This window comes from Rhodamnia argentea, chromosome 6 (genome assembly GCF_020921035.1).
Source record: "Rhodamnia argentea isolate NSW1041297 chromosome 6, ASM2092103v1, whole genome shotgun sequence".
NCBI lineage: Eukaryota > Viridiplantae > Streptophyta > Magnoliopsida > Myrtales > Myrtaceae > Rhodamnia > Rhodamnia argentea.
This window is the reverse complement of record NC_063155.1, coordinates 31246254-31265839: the sequence shown is the minus strand read 5'-3', so window position 1 is coordinate 31265839 and position 19586 is coordinate 31246254. Positions and strand designations below refer to the sequence as shown.

At 41.9% G+C, this 19586-nt stretch overlaps 5 protein-coding genes and 2 non-coding genes across 9 annotated transcripts; 4 read left to right on the top strand and 3 right to left on the bottom strand.

The window, feature by feature from the left end:
- The first annotated feature begins 2101 nt into the window (after positions 1 to 2101).
- Positions 2102 to 3453, top strand: LOC115745893 (universal stress protein PHOS32-like). The gene is made up of 4 exons (XM_030681517.2): positions 2102 to 2551; positions 2666 to 2775; positions 2880 to 2998; positions 3181 to 3453. The coding sequence occupies exons 1-4, from the start codon at positions 2377 to 2379 to the stop codon at positions 3269 to 3271; spliced, it is 495 nt and encodes a 164-aa protein (XP_030537377.1). The 5' UTR covers positions 2102 to 2376; the 3' UTR covers positions 3272 to 3453.
- A 1650-nt stretch (positions 3454 to 5103) lies between these two features.
- Positions 5104 to 5175, top strand: TRNAD-GUC. The gene has a single exon. It is a non-coding gene; the product is annotated as a tRNA-Asp (tRNA).
- A 476-nt stretch (positions 5176 to 5651) lies between these two features.
- On the top strand, positions 5652 to 7206 carry LOC115745887. Its single transcript, XM_030681510.2, has one exon. The coding sequence runs from the start codon at positions 5728 to 5730 to the stop codon at positions 7204 to 7206; it is 1479 nt and encodes a 492-aa protein (XP_030537370.1). The 5' UTR covers positions 5652 to 5727.
- A 638-nt stretch (positions 7207 to 7844) lies between these two features.
- LOC115745894 lies at positions 7845 to 10445 on the bottom strand. The gene is made up of 8 exons (XM_030681518.2): positions 10222 to 10445; positions 9857 to 10097; positions 9690 to 9695; positions 9255 to 9337; positions 8842 to 9002; positions 8670 to 8748; positions 8528 to 8590; positions 7845 to 8253 (listed from the first exon to the last, which is right to left on the bottom strand). Exons 2-7 carry the CDS (start codon positions 9985 to 9987, stop codon positions 8574 to 8576), a joined length of 477 nt encoding a protein of 158 aa, XP_030537378.1. The 5' UTR covers positions 9988 to 10097; positions 10222 to 10445; the 3' UTR covers positions 7845 to 8253; positions 8528 to 8573.
- A 1111-nt stretch (positions 10446 to 11556) lies between these two features.
- On the bottom strand, positions 11557 to 11638 carry TRNAS-AGA. The gene has a single exon. It is a non-coding gene; the product is annotated as a tRNA-Ser (tRNA).
- A 441-nt stretch (positions 11639 to 12079) lies between these two features.
- On the bottom strand, positions 12080 to 14786 carry LOC115746067 (protein THYLAKOID ASSEMBLY 8-like, chloroplastic). Of its 2 annotated transcripts, none has more exons than XM_030681788.2 (3): positions 14300 to 14786; positions 13211 to 13601; positions 12080 to 12455 (listed from the first exon to the last, which is right to left on the bottom strand). In XM_030681788.2, exons 1-2 carry the CDS (start codon positions 14675 to 14677, stop codon positions 13212 to 13214), a joined length of 768 nt encoding a protein of 255 aa, XP_030537648.1. In that variant the 5' UTR covers positions 14678 to 14786; the 3' UTR covers positions 12080 to 12455; position 13211. The 2 variants fall into 2 exon arrangements, with proteins under 2 accessions (XP_030537648.1, XP_030537649.1); XM_030681789.2 differs by having other exon boundaries at positions 12080 to 12418.
- A 1812-nt stretch (positions 14787 to 16598) lies between these two features.
- On the top strand, positions 16599 to 19470 carry LOC115746052 (ras-related protein Rab2BV). Of its 2 annotated transcripts, none has more exons than XM_030681764.2 (3): positions 16599 to 16874; positions 16987 to 17160; positions 18641 to 19470. In XM_030681764.2, exons 2-3 carry the CDS (start codon positions 16996 to 16998, stop codon positions 19121 to 19123), a joined length of 648 nt encoding a protein of 215 aa, XP_030537624.1. In that variant the 5' UTR covers positions 16599 to 16874; positions 16987 to 16995; the 3' UTR covers positions 19124 to 19470. The 2 variants fall into 2 exon arrangements, with proteins under 2 accessions (XP_030537624.1, XP_030537623.1); XM_030681763.2 differs by having other exon boundaries at positions 16600 to 16874; positions 16978 to 17160.
- The last annotated feature ends 116 nt before the right edge of the window (positions 19471 to 19586 follow it).

The following is a 19586-nucleotide window of genomic DNA, read 5'->3' as shown; positions in this document are numbered from 1 at the left end:
CAAACGACAAATTCTATTCCATCTGGTTTCAAGGAGAAAAAGGAGCAAACTTCACCTGGACTGAACCTAACAGTGCAATCAAGCTAGAGTCGAAGTGGATAGATTATGCTCAAGCTTGTCTTGAACTGGAATTGAGCTTGAAAATTTAAATTTAAGCTCACCTCAGCAAAGTATTCTACGTACTCAAGCTTGTCTCAACTTGCTTTGATCGCAGTTGGCCCAGAAAAGGAGAAGAACGTCGACTTGGCTATTGAAACGCTAACTTACATTGTGATGTAAAGCTTTCATTATATAGTTTTGCCTGCGGTTTCGAAACAGACTATATCAAAAGACCAGAGCAATTCGAACGCAATTAGAATAGCGGTCGAGCATTAACTGAATTCACAACATGAAAACTATTTCTACTACCGTAAAGGAGTAGTACTGGATCAATGGCCTACTCCACAGGGCAAGAAAACGCCTGTCCCACCAAGGAAAAAGGCTTTCACGCCCGAACCGGCACCTGGATGGCAACGGACCTTTCTTGGCCGTGGCAGGGCACTAGCCCGTGAAAGCTGCCTCTTCAGTACATCACACTCTTGCTGTGGTGTGCGGAACCAAACCCAAGTCAAACCAAAGCCAAGAATCTTATGTTCGATCATTCAAAAGCAGAGACAGAGAAGAGCATACAAAAGCAGCAGCTTGGCCTCTACGGGCAAAATCATGAACTTGGCCTCTCCTATCATCATGCCCATCCCCTTCTCGAGCCATGTAGCGAGCACAGATACGAAGCAGAGAAGAATGGAGAACGGAAATGAAGCCAAGCCCCGTATGCTGAAGGAATCTCCAATGCCAATCAGTGGAGATCATACCGGACACAGATGGTAAAACTCACCATCTTCCCAAAGCGCTTAAAGTTTAAAGTATAGAGAAGGGCGCGATCATAATCTGTCTGAAGAAAAACTTGTAACATATGTATGTTAGCATCGAATTGGACGCTGAAAGATCTCTTTTTTTTCTTTGCTCTCTCCTCAGTTTTGGCTTTAATGGGCCACTAGTAGCTTAGCTCATGCCTCGTGGTGAAGCTAAAATATGTCGGATGAACGACAAAAAGCCCAACCTGAGGTACATGCCCGATCACTGCTTACGAAAACTGAATAGTTGACTTTTCCTGAAATTGAATAGTTGACTTTTCCTTGACCCAATATTAGAGAGAGACTACCGTATTGGTGTTAGGATTCGATGCACAATCACAACGGAGTAAAAAGTAAATGCAAAAAAGAGAAATTGAAACACAAAAGTTTATCCCAATTCACTCTTAAACCGTAGCTATATCCAAAAAATTATTCTACTATAACTAATATATCTCATCTCTATATTATAACTTTCAATTATAAAAGAAAGAACAATGGTTACTATAGGCTTAAGCTCAAACTATTAATAAAATAAAAGCTCAAATTATAATAGTCTTATGTTGGAACTCTCAATTACAAAACAAAGATATTATATATAACAGTAGCTATTGATGGACTCAAGCCCAAATCAACTGTGTATTTTCTTGTCGATGGGGATTATGAACCATATAACAGTTAGTTTACTCTGGGGTGTGGATGTATGTTATTAACTAAGTATAGCATCCAAGGAAAGGATGAATTAGAAGATGATATTGTAAAAGTTTACCATGCATTTAGAATCAACTGAGAAACTCCAAGTCCCAGAACCATCTATACCATTAAGATCTTTAATTTTATTCATAATCTTTTTGTGGTTAGCAACTAATTGCTCATTTATTTTAAAGTACTATAATATATTCAAATGCGAATTTCTACTACAGAATGTGCAATAAAGCATTTCTTTCACAATTATGGTGCTTGTGAATCACCTCAAGTCAAACATCTACCATCCATATCCGTTGACCAATGGTTGTGACTGTTAGCTAGCTGGATCTGGGTCGCTTGTCCCCTCTCTCTCACATACACAGAAAAAAAAAATAGTGGCAATCTAACCCTAATGCATAGCCATAATATATAATCTACAGAATTAACCAGCTGACACATCCCAATTAAAATACTGCAAATCTCTCCCCTTAACCACCTTCCTTCACTCATATCCATCTCATTGAATTTGCCCACGACGTGAAAGCTTCAACCCTAGTAAAGTTGACCTTTATCTCCTCAATGCAAAGCAGCTGCGAACCCTGTTTTTCTTTCTTATAAAGTGGACTTGGTTAGTTGTGGTTTTGCATCATCACGGCATCACCACCATCATCATAAAGCCTCACCAAAAGGTCATCAATCCACTTCCATATCGGTAAAGATTTCTATCTATCTTTTCGACCTTTGAAGCTGTTCTTTCTTGCTCTTCTTTGGATCGGCTCGAGAGGAGGATCCGACCAATATGACCAGAGACAGGAAGATCGGAGTGGCCGTCGACTTGTCCAAGGGAAGCAAACTGGCCCTGAAATGGGCCATCGACAACCTCGTGGACAAAGGCGACACGCTCTATGTGATCCACGTCAAGCCCTTCGTCGGGGACGAGTCTCGCAACCTCCTTTGGTCCACCACCGGCTCTCGTACGCCCCTTAAACTATATCGGTCGCTCTTGTCTATCTTGCTGAGTTCGAATTATCCTGTAACTGTGGTGATAATTGGCAGCACCAGCGTTCTGATTATTTCAATATATGCAGCTCTGATACCCATGTCGGAGTTCCGGGACAAGGAGGTCGCCCAGAAGTACGAAGTTGAGCTCGATCCTGAGGTCCTCGACATGCTTGACACAGGATGCCGCCAGAAACATGTACTCCCTTCTAATTCCTAGCGTATACCTACACTTTTTCTCTATAAGATCGTTTATCGTATCGTTAATCGAAATAAATATGGGGATTGATCAATATGGATTAGGTAACTGTGGTTGTGAAGATATACTGGGGCGATGCAAGGGACAAGCTGTGCGCGGCGGTTGGAGATCTCAAGCTCGATTGCGTGGTCATGGGTAGCAGAGGCCTCGGCACCATTCAAAGGTACATTAAATTCTTAAAATAGCGCATGTCCATCTTGAAGGAATCCAGATTGTTTCAATTGGTTTGGTTCCCAAGAGCAGAAATTATAGGATGAATGAGATAATTACGAATTGGACCATGAATTATTCTTTCCCTAAGTTGGTCTCATTGGAGTGAATAAATGTGTTGTGATCTACAAACAGGGTGGTCCTTGGGAGCGTGACCAATCATGTGATGGCGAACGCGACATGTCCGGTGACCATCGTCAAAGATCCGACTTGTCATGGTTTCTGATCGTTCTGGACTTTGCCAAGGGACAACTGGTCATTTCGTATATAGTGTTTGTGCTTCCCATGTTAGAACGAGGCGCTGCCTAAGCTTTTCGCACTTTGTTTGATGCTTTGTGTAACTGGAATTCGATGGACTTAGTTTGCGTTTCAGCTCTTGGATGTGTATCTCTCTAATTCTATTTCCTTATGGATGATTGATTATCACTTATCACTCAGAGGAACCATCACATTGGATTTGATCGTTTGGTGGTGTAGTATCAGGATGATTCTTTTAAACCAATTCAACTAAGTCTAAACCATGAGCCACGCCTTTGGAGGAGAAAGACATCGGCAACACTCCCAGCAAGACATAATGCCTCGAAGAGGCATAACTGGAATGATTTTCTAAGCAACATGGTACAACTCAAACGATTGTTCGGACTCGGATTCAAATGCCTATTACCCCGTGTGCTACACCGTCTAGCAAATCGAAAGTTTGTATGCCATGTCAACATACTCAGCATTATCCATTAGCCCCATTTGTGAGAGCTCGGAGGAGACACCTCTCCACATGATTAGACACTGCCCAGTAACTCAAGTCGTTCAGCGACAAACGCGTCGGGGTTTGGATATTCTTCGGCTCGGTTGTATGGATGTACATGTACAAGGAGTTGCTGTTCCCATCAGCAGGTATCCAAAATTTTTCCATATTGGCAGTGTCTAGGAAGATCGAAACCAAACTGTGGACTCTCAGTCCAGATGTAATTGCAGTTGCTCATACAAAGCATTATAACATCATCCCAATTTCCGACAACTTTCACAACCAGCTAGAAGTGCTGTCATGGACTCCTTCCCCACTAGGCTGTTTCGAATGTTGGTTGATGCGGTGGTGAACGGTACACAGGGTCTCCAGAGCTACACTGGCTCGAGAACACAGAGATCATGTGCTCCACAACTCTGTATGGGGGACTCGAGCGCGCTCTGCTCTCCAAGCCTAAGGGAAAGCTCCAGGGGTCGAACGCAAACCGCGTCTTGACAAGGCTGGGACCGTAGCCTCTCTTTCTGTGATAAGTGCTATAAACACCGAAGGTCCAAGGTTGATGTGCTTCTCTCAGGAATCGGTTCTGGAGTTTTTCCAGGACACGGCGCTCGAAGAATAGAGCTGCTCACGAGTTAGCCAAACGAGCATTGCGAATTTGCCCTTTCGTCGACTCTTTATGTTTCACTTTGCTCCTGAACTCAATCCAGCCAATTTTTTTATGGGTAAATATCACGAAAAATTCAAAACTGATACACCTATGATAAATTTAGCCCAAACTATTTTTTTTTTACCATAAAAAACCCTAAACTTGTACACTTTTGACAAATTTATCCCAAATTGATACATCCGTGACAAATTTACCTTCCTAATTTTCGTTAAATTTTATCATCAAATTATTGAATTGGATGACACGCAACTTTTGTCGGATGTACATATTTGAGGTTTTCACCCCGTATTGTATCAATTTGATATTTTTCGTAGTATTAATTCAATTTAACGAACACTAACAAAGGGTAAATTTATCACATATGTACCAGTTTATGATTTTTGGTGGTCAAAATAATTAATTTGGGGTAAATATGTCATAGATGTACCAGTTTGGAATTTTTGGTGGTCAAAAAAATAGTTTGGGATAAATTTATCATAGTTGTACCAGTTTGTGATTTTTCGTGATATTAATCTCTTTTCTATCATGTGTTGGGTCATGCTTAGTAATAGATAATTTCAATACTGATTGAATGAAAGTGGTTAAAATTCATCAATCATCAATGAATTTAAGTATAAAAATTTTAATAAGAGCCACGAATCTCACCAAAGTCGTTGTAGTATAGTGGTAAGTATTCCCGCCTGTCACGCGGGTGACCCGGGTTCGATCCCCGGCAACGGCGTTTCCTTTTTTTCAATTTGATCGTTCTGATCCCATCTTCTTCCTTTGTGTGTATTCTTCGTCGTCCTCCTGCGTTCAGAGCTCTGTTGGTTTATGGGTTCCCTCATCAACACAGAAAAAACAATAAATCTGACAGCATCTATTGGACATGGCACCATGAGCCCCGAAACGATTTCTTTATCTTTCTTTTATTATTCTACGAATGGACAATTTTTTTTTTAGGGAAATCTGCATCGGTGATGGCAAAGGCTAGGAATTCTAAAATAGGTGCAGAAATTTGCAGCCCAAGTCAACGGCGTTGTTGCTGCTTAGTTAAGCCTCACACCATTAAACTTTATTAAAAGCCTATACTTGAATGCTCATATCTCAAGCTGTGTTCCAGTCCCAAAATTGCCGGTCCCATGTGCAGGAGGAGCCACTTCAAACATATGAAGTCCCAGGCAGCACTTCAGATTCTTCACTAAGTTTCATGTTTCATTCGGGCGTTTTGATTTTTTTCCCCCCCAGGATCATCTGATCTTGATCTGATTCTACCATTAGGACTTTAGTTTCAATGGCCAGGGATTACAGGTCTGTAGTCTTGAGCTTTCGTTGTCTATGCTCCATCATCTTCATCCTCTCTGGGTTTTCGATTGCTTCGTTCCTCTGTTGGTTTCACTGCACCACCAGTACTAGTCCTTGCCATAAGCAAACCCAAATACTGGGCCGATATGAAGATCGACCTATCGACCTCCTCACATTTGGTTCGGCATGGAACTACCTTGATTTCACCCCAGGGCGGCCTCCAAAACTCCTCAAGATTGCCGTCTTCGTCAAGAAGTGGCCTCACAGATCTCACGCAGGCGGACTCGAGAGGCATGCCTTGACCCTTCACCTAGCGCTCGCCAGAAGAGGGCACGAACTCCATGTATTCACTACTTCTCCTCCGAACTCGTCCTTCCCGAAATACCCCATAAGCAGTTTGTACTTTCATCTCTCTAAGCCAACCGCTGCCGGTTATCTTGACCAAGCACTGGTGTGGAAGCAGTTCCAGTCTCAGAATTCCACAGGTAGACCATTCGATGTGATCCACACAGAGAGCGTCGGTCTGATGCACACTCGGTCGCGGAACATAACCAACCTAGCTGTGAGCTGGCATGGAATCGCTTACGAGACCATACATTCCGATGTCATTCAGGAACTTGTTCGTTCTTCTGATGAGCCGCAGTCGTACTCGTTGACTGAAAGAGTGATGAGGGTGGTCGAAGAGGTGAAGTTCTTTCCGAGTTATGCTCACCACGTCTCCACCAGTGATCATGCTGGAGATGTACTGAAAAGAGTTTACATGATCCCTGAGGAACGAGTCCACGTGATCCTCAACGGTGTGGATGAGAATGTTTTCAGGCCAGATGTCATCGGCGGTGGGGATTTTAGATCAAACTTTGGCATTCCGGATTCTAAAAAACTGGTCATAGGGTTGGCAGGGAGGCTGGTTAAAGATAAAGGACACCCGATAATGTTCGAAGCCCTAAAGCAGATACTCAAGGAAAACAAAAAGTTCAGAGAAGGCGTCCTGGTTCTTGTCGCTGGAGACGGTCCCTGGAGGACCAGATATAGAGATCTAGGTTCCAACGTTCTGGTCTTGGGGCCGCTAGAACAGGCTCAAATTGCAAGATTCTATAACGTGATTGATATCTTTGCGAACCCAACTCTACGAGCTCAAGGATTGGATCATACTCTGTTAGAAGCAATGCTTTCCGGTAAGCCAGTCCTTGCCACGAGGCTTGCCAGTATAACTGGGTCTGTCGTTGTTAATGCAGATGTGGGATACACATTTCCGCCCACGGTGGATTCGCTAAAGAAAGCTCTCTACAAAGTTTGGGGTGATGGCAGAATCATTTTGGAGAGAAAAGGGCAAGTTGCACGGAATAGAGGCCTGCATTTGTTTGCTGCCACCAAGATGGCTGCTGCCTATGAAAGGTTGTTTTTGTGTATGTCGAGCGATTTGGCAAAAGGAGAAACTTTTTGTAAATACGATGATCCACTTCCCTAATGCTCGCGAATGGTAATGATTATTGACCAAGCAAGTTGAGAGGTGTGGCGCTTTCTGAGGCTGAGAGGTTTCCCGAGAACAAATGAATTGCGATGAAATCTGCAGTGCTAGAACGAGGTGTTCGAGAACTGAGGAAAGGAGGGACAGAATGGATACAGCCATCCGTGCCTAGAGTGGAAAGTTCTAGTAGAGATAAAGCATCATACTTTGAACACTGTTGATATGCTGCTTTTCTGCAATAGGAAGACGAAAATACAGGAACGACCGGCTGGAGACCGAAGTTACTTTGTCGGCAGATAGGGGTATTGCTGTTCCTGGACTATTTGCCAGTAGCCTTCAAGATAACATCCTTTTGCTGCCTGCGTGAGGGTGCAATTTATTCTAGCCTGTCTTGTACTCGACTGGTTTGCTTAACGTAGCAGTGGGCAGTTCCTGATGTTTCCTGAGCATGCAACTTGAAGATAATGCCTGCTTCCTCTTCAGTTAGTGAATTTGTGAGGATGCACACGACTATGTAATCTTGCAAGTTAGACTCATAGATGCGGTATTACTGTGACTTCTGACTGAATATTGGTCAACTTGAAAGCGAGCAGAATGTCCATCTGTTGCATGTTTTTTTTTTTCCTTCTAGTATAAGAAATCAGACTATTTCTGCACCACTTTTATTCCATGAAAGAACAAAAGAATCCTTCTAGGGCACTTGAAAGAGATTCTGGGATTGGAATATCTAAGATGGCCCCGCTGGCCGACCGATAAGAGAGAGAGTTACAAGCAAAGCAATATAACTACATAGATTGTAGACAATGAGCTGTTATATAAAAAGCCTCACATTCTCAGAAGAGCAAATAACTGCATCAGGCAGTGAGTGGGGTTATCAAAACATTCTCGTAAGCCTAACAAATGCCTTGAAAAGGCTTACATGGAGGCAAGACTTCAGGTCATCTACTATTTACAAAAGGGAACATAACAAAATGCTTCTGATTCTTGTTACAGATAAACTAGCTATACAGATGCTGCAACTTATTTACTGCCCAGGCTTCCAAAGTCCTGCAAAACACACGTGTTGGTAAGAGCACTTGCAAGTGAGGTTATGACCCGACCCCAAGCAGATGAATGAGGATGCTGGATAACGGAAAGCATGAACATCATGATTTTCTTGAGGCAGAGACTCAGGAAGGACAAGGTGGCCATTATCTTTGGCAAACAAGTAACAAGTTCAGATTACCACTTGATAAGATGAAATTTGTGCAGCCCCTGTACTCAACTCTTCTGAAGTTAAGAAATAAAGCTCAGGCAAGAGAAACGGGTGGTTGTAACTTACCTTAAAAATAAGTCCTAGAATTATCATGCCTTGAGAAGGCAAGATCCTAGTAATAAAGCGAACCTGCAGAAGTACAAACCATCACTTCAGAGATGAGCAATTACAGCTTCACTAGATTCAGAATCTTCATTGACATGCATACCTTGCCACCAGTTTCCTCTAGAGGCACCACTGACAGAATTAGTTCCATTCTGGTCATCTTCTCCTCCATCTTTCTTTAACTGGAAGATTGACACGGCAGATAAAGAGCAGTCAATTTCACGCATCACTCACTACCCTAGAAAGATATACTCATGTTACGGGTTGTAACTCACTATTGGGTAGGAGGCAGAGGTTTGGGCACCAGGAGGCTGGGAATAGACATCTCGCCCACCATAATGTATTGACGAACTCAGATGGCACGGTTCTCCTCTTTCTTCTCGGAAGATCGAACCATCCCTGTTGGTTGTGTTGCAACTCGCACGCTCAGGACTCACTGTAACATATAGACAAATCACGTAGTTTGAGAACATACCGAAGTTACTCATCAAATTTTCAAATATCATGTAACAGCAAACATACGAATTCTGATGTGGGTGGCTATGACAGGCAATGAAACTATTGACTACCGCATGTTACGAAGCAATTCACTCGAGATCAAGTGTATTTTTTCTACTCCTCATATGAAAACGAAAGTCTTTTTAGTATGAAGCGTAATAAGTAGTCACAAATAATCCTGGTCACCAACCTGGATTACCCTGTTTGCTGTTCCACACTTGATTTTCATGGTGCTGCTTCTGTCTATATCCCATGACCTCAGAGCTTGACTTCTGTAAAACAGATTCGCCTTCATTAGGAACACAGATGATGCAAATGGATTCATTCTAAGAAAATGAACAATAGGACTGAGAGCTATGACTGGCCAATACCATTTTCGAAAAAGTGGAAAAAAAAACAAAAGGAAATTTGGCTTCTCCTCCTGAAACAAAGACCAGACTACACTTCATGGTTACACTACAAGGTGGACTCATTACAGAAGTCAGGGACACGGGGCTGTAACGATAATTCTTGAGAGTTCTGTGACATGTTATTACCACATAGTGATATCTGATATGAGCATAAATCTAGAATCTGAGTTCGATCCTTAAAAACAATCCTGCATCAACTCAACGCGATAAAGCTTCTCCCTTTCCTATACAACACTTCTATCCACGTACTAGCGTCATATTCTCGTTATGGATGCACAGAAAACATGGTAAGTTCAGTAAAGGCATCAGAATCACATAGGGTAGGCTATCAAACAAAACTGCTAACGAGCAAATCCACGCAGCACAGAAATCAGCGAATGTATGTACCGACTGAGGTGGAGGGAAAATAGACGCGAACACTCCGGTTGAAGATGACGACGGAGGCAAATCCTTGGCTCCAAAGATGTCAGCCGTGAACGAGGAAGACGAACTGCCTTGCTTCTTAAACTCCATTATGATCTTTCCCTTCTTGGGTACTCGAAAAACAAAGCCGAACCGGAACTTTTCGAGGAAAAAACTATCTGAACACTGAATTCCCTGACAGCTACCAGCCAAATAAGAACCTCAAAGCAGACAGTAACTCAGGAGCAGAGAGAGAGAGAGAGAGGCAGACAGAGAGAGCAAAGATCTCACACAACTTTTGAGCGCACAGACTCAACGACCTCCAGACCTCGAATTTATATTCACAAAAAGACGGCACTTGGCGTGCCGCCCATGTGCCATCAGTACAGAGCAAGAGGGAAAAGAAAGTGGTGATCCTTTGCTACAAATCTAATCTGTAGATTCTGAAAATAGCACAAGATATCTTCTCTTTCCCTCTATTTTAACCAAGATTTGTAGAAGTTTCTCTTGGAGTTCCTCCCAAGATGTGGCCCAGTTCTATTCTATTCTCTGCCTCCAATATAATATCATCGAACCCCCAACGGATAAGTGTCGGGCAGGGTCCACGCTCGACCCAAGTGGACGTACCGCTTGGCCCCACGTGTGCATCACTTGATAATCACTCGCTCTTGGTAGAGTTAATCCATCCTGCTGATCCCTTTGCTCACCCTAGTCAGTAGTCACACGCTCAAGATAGCATATGTTCATGATGTTTACCTGAACTTTTTTGCTCTCTTCCCTGGCCAATGACCTTTCCTGGGGTGCAGATTTCTCTTGGATGTGAGATAGCACAAGAAAGGGCAAAAAAAAAAAAATGGAAATAAGAAAAGGAGATGACTTTAGAGAGGGAAAGGATCAGATTATGAAGTAGATATCCCAAAACTTTGTGATCCGGACAAGAGGATAACTAGATAAGGTTGTCCTTTTGAGTCGGATATGCCCAACAGTAAATTTCACAGCACCGCCAATAACTTGGGTGTGCCGAAAGCAGTTGACCCCCATTTTTCCTGAGATGTGAAAGCTGACAGAGATGCTAAAGATACCATGAAGTGAGCAAGTCATCTTCGCATTTGGACTTTAGGTAAACAACAAACCGTTTTTTTGCAGTATGTGTGTCTCTGGCTGGGATTAAAAGGACAATAACACACAGACGAGGACACCCAGAAATCGCTGCCGACTCAATGTTCTTCACAGAGTTTTCACGAGATAAACGGAAAGGGGTCACAGAAAGTGAAGGAAAAATGATGACTTTGCATAGCAAATCGATCCTAGAAGCTGAAGATCGATACTGTGCGTGGAAGACTATGAAACAGAGAACAGTAGTTATGGACTTGGAGGGTCAATGGAAGGAGGGAGGATAGGGGCGGCTTTCGTTTTGGGTGGGCTGAGCATCTGAAAGAATAAAGGAATATCATTTATTTTCAAGCAGGAAAAGAAGGGAAGGGAAAGGGAGAATCGATGAATCATGGAGTCCCAGTCCAGTGTCAAAGAATGGGACAAAAAATTAGATCAGGGAGAGAGAGAATCAGGAAAAAGGAAAGGAAACGTGGGCCGACGCGAACCGAATTGATCATTGCCTACTCACAAAGGTGGAGGAAGAAGATAGGAAGAATAGCATTAGGGAAACGAAGAGAGAAAAAGCGTGAGCGGCAGGATTCGAACCTGCGCGGGCAGAGCCCACATGATTTCTAGTCATGCCCGATAACCACTCCGGCACGCCCACCCCTTCTCTTCGAAGCTTCACCATATTAAGGTACATAACTGTATTTGGCAAAGACATTTGAGAATTAAGATGCGTCACTCCTCTATAATTTTAACTAATCTTTACATGGCCACTCCTGGTTTGTTCATCGTGAAATCAAAGAATTTTCCGTTACCCTATACTTATATGAGATTGATGGTCATGATTACCCAATGGAACGATCCTCTCAATTTGATTGGACTACCTCTCAACTGGCCCCTTATATTCTAAACGGCAAGCCTGAAGCCCCCCTCTTTCCCCTTTCTTTGCGGACTGATCATTACGACGATATGATCCTAGCGCACGATCTTTAATCCTTCTACTCAACAGACAATGATGACAGGAAGGTTTCAGGCCTTCCCAATCAGATTGGCCCAAATGGAGAGAGAGAGAGAGAGAGAGAGAGAGAGAGAGAGAGAGAGAGATGCCAGATGTGATTTTTCTCAATATCAAGCACATCCCAGAACGAACCTCAGTGCTCAGGCAGCCACCAAGGAAAGTTACTTACCACGAATCATTAGGTACTCCACTAGTTGAGAGTTCAAACAAGGCGGACTTGACATCACTAGTAGTACATCAAAATTTCTGTGAAACGTAAAAAGGAAGCATGGGAGATCTGGCACGAATGGCTTCACTGTTCTGTTCTCTGTAAATTGTGCTGTTTTTCTCCAGAGTCCGCCAAAACGTTTGTAATAACCGAATGCAATCTTGCCCGAAAATGCAGCAGTGAATATTGACATACTGACAGCCCTTGCTCCAAAACTGTAGATTAAGAAACTACACAATAAGTGAAGCGTTCCTGCATGGAGGGTAACAGCGAAATGAATCCAAAAAGGGACGAGAAGATACTACTCATAATGCATTCACCTCATTCTTAATTAGTGTATGAGGGGATCAGGGTAGCTAAGTGCACATCGCCCGACACATTATGTTCGCACCTATTCTAGAAAGAATGGTTTGAACTTAAGCAGCAGAATATTCAACAAGTATTAAGCAGCAGCCACACATTCCACAGTAAATTTAACCCAAGAATGCAAAAACACACTTTGCAACTTTGCCGGCAAAAACATATGTTAAAGATGCACATAATTCCTCCAACATGACACAGTGGCTAGTACTACTATGCAGGTCTCTACTTTAACTTGGAAACTTTTACTGAGTGTTTCATGTAACGTATCTTCCCCAGTATCAAAATATGCAAATGCAATCATCATCAATGTTGTAAAACTACAATCTAGTTTACAATCTAGTTTCAGATTAAATATTCTGATTTGTTTTAGTCTTTGAAGTATTTAACAATCACACTATGAAAAAGAAGCAGCCGGAATCCAATTCCATTTCTTGAACTTTTCTCAAATTCCTCACATTGTTTCTCTATATAGACTTGCATCGTATGTTGCTTTGTCCAATTCCCATCTCAACAGCTAAGAGAAATGCCATCTCATACTTAAGTACAAAATCTACATTTTCAGCCAGCATCTTCTAAACCAATGCTGAAATTCATATGCTTGAGCCAGTAAATAATATTGAGAAAGATCACAATCAATGACTAACCTTAACATGCACCAAATATCTCTTCAGGAGGATCATAAACATGCCGCTCAGGAAAGAGCTCCTCAAAATCCTGCTTGACTCTGTTCCTCAAAAGGGGATGAGGTATGAGTCCCTTCAACAATATCCTGAATGGCAACTCATCCGGTGGATCTGGAGACAGCTTCATGTCCTCATATATGTTCATTGCATCCGCTGGAGATCCATACCTCAAAAAGCCCCTGATGACTTCAGTGTATGTTTGAGAATCAGGGAATAACTCCTCCTTCCTCATAGTCTCCCACAATTGCATGGCCTCATCCATCTTTTTACATCTTGCCAATGCAACAATTAAGTCCTTATAAAGAAACACATCACGCTTATACCAGTCTTGCTTTTGAATGACCCCAAACATCTGCAATTTCCACAAGGTGCTTTTGAGCCACAACAGATAAATGCCACAGTAGTGCTGGAAAGGTTGGAAAATCGAATAACCTTGGAAGTTTCTGATTATTGGGCTTCCCATTTAAAAATTCATAAAATGAACTCAGGCTGCAATTTGCAACCTGGCTACTCATTAAAGGAATTTGAATTCCTAATACTTTCACAAAGAAGAAAAAATGTTGAAACACTAGTTACAGTATAAACTCATTATCAACCTCGCAAACAGTGTCAGTTGAGCCAAAAAAAAACCAATACATAAAAGGAATAGTTCTATTTAAGCGAACCAATCTTCAGCCATTGGAGTGCAACAAAACTAAATTTAAAGTAGCATAAAATCCCGATCACAAGCTTTAAGCATAAGGTAACTATATTTTATCAGTTATAGACCTTAACATTGTCTAATCTCAGTTCTAGGAGAAATATATCATTCAAGCATTTCATCAACCAAGTAGTAGGCAACAGTCCCCGAACTTCTCCTCCCGCGTACCTTGCCTTTCTATACGGTTTGATAGTCTCTATATTACGTAGGCAAAACATTTTGTTGCCCAAGTGCGAGAAACATACAATGCAGCAGAGGTAAGTGTAACAGCTGATACAGAACATCCTAACTAAATCGCAGTTGCCGACGAACCGAAGAGCGAATGCTCAAAGAGGAAAATATGTCAAAACCTTGACAGCCAGAGAGACCTCCTCCTGGCGCTCGAGCTCGGAGAGAACGGCGATCATGTCCAACTTCAAAAGCCTCAAAACGTGGGTCTTAATGAACTTCTCAAGCTTCTCCTCGTCATCTTTGAACCGCTTCAATCCCGAGATTACGAAAAGCGCCTCCTTGCCGATGAGCTTCTTGCCTCTCCAAAGGGGTCCCCTCGGCCTCCCGTCATGGAATCGCCTCACCCAATGAACGTCTTTGGCTGAACATTGGTCCAAGAATTGAGTTCGTGGTTTCAAAAGCAGGGAAGATTCTTGCAGCGTACATGGGCTGACGTTCCGGAGGAGAGAAGAAACGAAAAATTGGAACTTTGATTTCGAGAACAGTCGACCCGCCATTGAAGTTCTTGTGAGAAGAAACGCTAATGGATCAATGAATCGAAATGGCGAAGGGGATGTTTCACAGTCCCCCTTGAGCTGAAGGTAGAGCAGATTTGCCAAGCAAAAGGAAAGGGGCATTAAATCCTCCCGCTTTTGACCACCCAAAAAAAAAAAAAAGTTACCGGATAGAATTTAGCAATTTTTCTAGAGTTAATATCACAAAAATCTCAAATTGATATATTATGAAAATTTTATTTTATATTATTTTTTTACCATAAAAAATCTCAAATCGATGCATTTATGATAAATTTACCTCAAACCGATACACATGTAATAAATTTATCCTCCTTTAATTTTTATTAAATATAATAGTCAAATTATCGAGTTGAATGACACGCGACAGTTGACAGTGTATCAACTTATGATTTTTACCCTCTGTTTATCACAGGCATATCGGTTTGGGATTTTCATGATATTAACCCAATTTAACGGAAGATAAATTAATCACACATATACCAGGTTTGAGATTTTTTGTAGTAAAAAAATTAGTTTAGGGTAAATTTATCACATATCTATCGGTTTAAAATTTTTTATGGTCAAAAAAATATTTCGAGATAAATTTATCACAAGTGTACCAATTTGAGATTTTTAGTGGTCAAAAAAATAATTTGGGTTAAATTTATCATAAGTATATTAGTTTGAGATTCTTCGTGATATTAACCCTTTTATTTTTTATCTTTCATATGCTACGACCATCTTCCATATGCAATTTTATATTTGAAATTATTTGTTATCTAAAATCTAATTCAGCCTATCAAATAAAGGAATATACAATATGCTCGATTTCTCGACGCCTTGCTCCGATTGTGTTGGTCCGGATATTTCGACGCGTGAGATTTTTGACGAGTCATTCAAAAATTCCTTTATCACTCACATACGACAATTGGAGTTTTGAGCAATGAGATAGGGCACAGATGAATCTAGAGGGTCTCGCTACTTCGTTTTTATATATGTATTCTTAATTAGTCTTAATATGGGCTAGCTAGTGTGGACCGAGTTAGGCCCGGCTCGTAATGAGAGTGTCCGCCGCTGGAAACTTTATATAAAGACTCGAGTCTCTCCTCTAATCTTTTAATGCAGAAATTAGAATGTACCTTCATGTTTTGATCATAATTGTCTCATTTGACCGGCGTTCCAAGAGGGAATAGAGTTCGTTGTCGTTCCGCATCTAATCTCGATGAATTCCAAATCATGTACGTGCTAATCCCTTTTCTTTATCATGCAATGTGTTTCTCACTCTAATTGCAGTGGCCTTTGGGCGTGCCACATTTTCGTGGCTCACATGCTCTTTATATAAGCGTAGTAGCCTACCAATCAATCGAATGTTATGAGCTTGAATGGGCTATTGTGAATACACATGAATCCAATGATGAAGTTAATAAGATCATGTTCAAGTTTGCCGATACATTGAAGATAGATTTGTTTGAGTTCGACATACTCAACCTTCCGTAACCAAATATCCCCTTTATTGATGGAGCTCGTAGATCACTTTCTTTTTTTTTTTTTGTTATATAATAAGATATTTGAGGCTCTCTAAACACCCGACAAATCTCTATGGAATTTTCTCCCACAATTCGATTCGCTGTCAGGGACACATAAATACATAATTTTGAAGAATGGTCTTAATAAAATGTGTAAGCATAGTAATTCTGAATCCCCCATTTTAAGTAGGAAGAACGACTGATAAAAACATGGCACGGCGTGGAAGACACTAACCTTTCTTTCCGCCCACCTCGGCCAGCCTAGCGTGCCCACTGTCGTCTCCCCGACTTCTCACCCGTCACATGTTTGACAATTATTGTATACTTGATTGATTCCTGACAGTCACACCCTTGAAACGGCGCCGTCCCCCCCGCCCGGTAGAAACTACCAAAGAAATTATACGAATCTCTCTGCAATTCCTTGGCCCCGTTTCAATAGCCCCCCGTCATCATCTCCCTCCTCCTCCGTTGTCAATCGGCGAACGCCCCCACTACGCTTCTGGTTCTCTGCTTCTCAGACCTCGTCGAATCGTGCCTTCCCTTTCGCGCCCTCTCATTACGAGTTCCTACGCGCAATCTCCACCTACTCCCGATCCAAAGCGAGCTCATTTGATCCGATTCTCGGGGCGTGCCGATCTGTCGCTATCGCTCGCGCTTGACTTCCCTTTCTCCGCGTAAGTTTGTCTGGGTTTCGTTCGTATCGTGCGTCTGTGCGTTGGATTTGGTCGTATTGTTTGTTCCGGTGTTGAATTCCGCATCGGCCGAATCTGGTGTTAGGTCTTTTAGGCATCGGGAATGGCGAACCGAGTGGATCATGAGTACGATTACCTGTTTAAGATCGTCTTGATCGGGGACTCTGGCGTGGGCAAATCGAACATCCTCTCGAGGTTCACGAGGAACGAGTTCTGCTTGGAATCTAAGTCCACCATCGGCGTTGAGTTTGCGACGAGAACTCTGCAGGTGAACTTTTCATCACGCTCTGATTTCTTCTCTCATACTCTGGTCGTCGTTAAATCATCCTGGCTAGTTGGGTTGTCCGATCATTTGATTGACTTCCTTGGTGCGTTGAAAATTGATCTAGCTAATGCTTCTTCTTTCTTCTATTTGCACTACCTAAAGATTTTAGCTCTTGCTTCGTTTTGATTGCCCTTTTGGATTATTTAATTAACAGTGAATAACGTATTTGGAAGAAGGCGCTTTCTTGGTATTTTTAAATTAAGTGGAAGTAATCTGAGTAGATTTATCACACTTATATAATTGTTTGCTGTCATTCTGTGAATTGCTGGCTATTGGATCAATCTTTAAGATCTGACTTGTGCACCATGTGCCGTAGACATGGCTCAAATGTGAAATTTATGTGTTCACCAATTGAAGGAATTCTGCTTTTCCTGGTTTTTTATTGTGGATCTAGATCCTGATGATTAGCCCAATATTTTGGTCACCATTTAATTATCGAATTACTGCAACCTGAAATTTGTTGAATCCTCAGGCAGCACTTGGGTGATAAATTAGAAACTTTTTTGGTGGCGGGGATGGGGTGGTCTTGTGGTTATTTTGATCTTATAACTTTTCTTTTGTGTGTTGTTGTCAAAGGGAGAGGAAAAGAAGGGGGAATTGCAAAGGAGGTGGATGGCTTTATACATAGTGCGATAATGTTATGGTGTTTGGTTATATATATGTATCATTTCATTCCATTCCTTCCGTGTAACCTAAACCGTGCAGGCCTACCTGAGAATAGAGAGGGTACTTTCTGATTTGAAAGTTCGGTTCTATACGATGTAGTTGAAGAAGAAGTCTGGTTCTTCTCTTGATCCAATTTTGTTTGATTGATATTTGCCACTTAGAACTGGTGGGTGTCCTGGCATTCTTTCTGTATGTGATGGCCAACTGTTGGGATCAGCAGTTGTTGGGATCTTGGGAGTTACTATGGTGTCCATGTTAGTAAAAGTCAGTAGATGTTTGCTTTTCTAAACTTGTAGCGATGTTTCGAACTCCTCTTCTACCCTTCCGGTATTGCATTTAGATTTCTCTGTTCTTGTCATAACATTGAAGTTAATCAGCTGATTTTACTTGAATGAATTCCCTACTGTAACTTTGATTGAAGGTTCTTTTGAATGTAAATGCATTTACGCTGCTGAATGAGGTCTGTGGCGGGGGGTAGACATATGTTTTGGATGAGAAAGCAGCGTTAGTTGATGACTGGGTACTCTCTCTGTTTGGCATTCATGCCTGCTGATCAGACTCTGCATCAAATGGTAATGATTATAATTTGTAAACAAAAAACAATTACTTGATGTGTACGTGATATGACTGCCTCCGATACTGTACTCTATGGCCCTAAAAATATTAACAATGATATGGTTTTGTAGATTGTGATGTATGAGTCTTGGATTTTCTGTCTGATTCTAGCGCAACATATTAAGTATGCCTCTCAATTCAGGTTGAGGGAAAGACAGTCAAGGCACAGATATGGGACACTGCTGGTCAAGAGCGATATCGAGCCATTACCAGTGCCTACTACAGGGGAGCAGTGGGCGCTCTGCTAGTTTATGACATAACAAAGAGGCAAACCTTCGACAATGTCCAGAGGTGGCTTCGGGAACTGAGGGACCATGCAGATTCTAACATAGTAATTATGATGGCCGGTAACAAGTCTGATTTGAACCACCTAAGAGCTGTACCTGGGGACGATGGTCAAGCCTTGGCTGAGAAGGAGGGCCTTTCATTTCTTGAGACCTCAGCATTGGACACGACTAACATTGAGAAAGCGTTTCAGACAATTTTGACAGAGATCTACCACATCATAAGCAAAAAGGCATTGGCAGCTCAGGAAGCTGCTGCTACCACGCTTCCTGGTCAAGGAACCACAATTAATGTCGCTGATGCCTCAGGAAATAACAAGAGAGGCTGCTGTTCAACTTAAGGCAACACTGTGATTCAGGAGACAAAATTTGAGTGGTAATTAACCCAAGCAGCTTAGATATGAGCCCATTTTCTTTTGGGTCAACGAGACATTTGTAGAATATTTGTGTTGTTCCTTTCTCCTCCCCCCCTTTTTTGTTTGTTTGTTGAGGTGTGACCAGACCTGATGAACGGTATTTTTAGCTTCTGAAGAGGCAATACTTTGTTTATTCTTTTTGTCATTTTCAGTGAGAGCAAAATACAGCAATTCGCTAGGTGGAGACTCTGTCAGATGGGTGGCACGACATACAGTTGTTCAGACGTGGTTATTGGTTATATAAACTAGTGCGTTCCCTTTGGCCTCGTTGACTTTCTTCCAGGGTTTCAGATCTGTCCAATAAAAGTGCTTCCAGTGTCTTGCCATTCTCTATTTAATTGCATTTATCAGCAGCTCATGTCATTGTGGTTGGCAAATGGTCCACAGC